Below are 948 nucleotides of genomic sequence, written 5' to 3'. Positions count from 1 at the left end.
TAGGTACATGTAGATAATTGCCACTGAACTGGACAGCACAGAGAACATTTCCATTATCCCACAAAATCCTATTGGACAGCACTGGTCTAAATAGTCCATGTTACGAGGGAAAGGACAGGTTAAAAGCACCAAAGTTTAGTGCTAGGGTGAGGCTTTGATGGTTTGTAGCCTGGTTTCAGAGGTTCAGGAGAAGCCTTGATAGTTCTTCACCTACATTGTTTGCCTTTGCAGTTTCATTTGGTACCTGTGGCTCAGGGAGAGCTTAAGGAGTTGTCAGCCTATGAACTAAAGCTTGAATAAGTTGAACTTTTAAAAAAATGGTCCTTAAACTAATCTGATTTTAAACATCTGTGCTAAAGCATAATGAAAATTTAAAGTCAAGGTAATTATTTGCTTCTTGGTTCATTCAAACCTCTAAATATAATGGGATTAATTTATACTTTTGGATTATTGCTTTAAGATGGCTCAGCAGTCTGTAGGTGGACGGGACACTCGGTTCTTACGTGATGAAATTCGCCAACTTGAAAAGCAATTGGAACAAAAAGATAGAGAATTGGAGGACATAGAAAAGGAGTTGGAGAAAGAGAAGAAAGTTAATGAACAAGTAAAACACTTTTTTCTCAATGAATCTTAACTGTTCACATTACCTCAGTAGAATACCTGATTTTGTTTTTTGTAGTTACTGGTAATAGTATCAATTTTTATGTTGTATATTTGAGGAATGATGCACATTTATCTTGAAGGTTTTATATTACTGTTCATTTTGTCATCACAACTTTAAAATATATTGGATCAGCTACTTCTAGTTAATATGACTTGGAGATTAATTCTTTATGTTTGGAGGTACATTTTTCTCAAGATATTAAAATTATTACATACATGAAATTTATACTTTGGTCTTGAATATTGGTATGAAGAAATTAATAGTTAATCATAAAGTGATTTTAC

General features: G+C 33.4%; 1 protein-coding gene across 1 annotated transcript in view; it reads left to right on the top strand.

Moving 5' to 3' along the window:
* Nucleotides 1–948, top strand: part of CEP290 (centrosomal protein 290kDa) — a 144,479-nt gene that overhangs the window by 19,030 nt on the left and 124,501 nt on the right. Inside the window, exon 4 of the mRNA XM_012651240.1 lies at nt 461–604. Coding sequence (XP_012506694.1) covers nt 461–604 — 144 coding nt within the window. The remainder of the gene's footprint in view (nt 1–460; nt 605–948) is intronic.

This window comes from Propithecus coquereli, unplaced genomic scaffold, assembly GCF_000956105.1.
Source record: "Propithecus coquereli isolate 6110/MARCELLA unplaced genomic scaffold, Pcoq_1.0 Scaffold350, whole genome shotgun sequence".
Taxonomy (NCBI): Eukaryota; Metazoa; Chordata; class Mammalia; order Primates; family Indriidae; genus Propithecus; species Propithecus coquereli.
The sequence above is the reverse complement of the archived record's forward strand: the minus strand, read 5'-3'. Positions and strand labels throughout refer to the sequence as shown.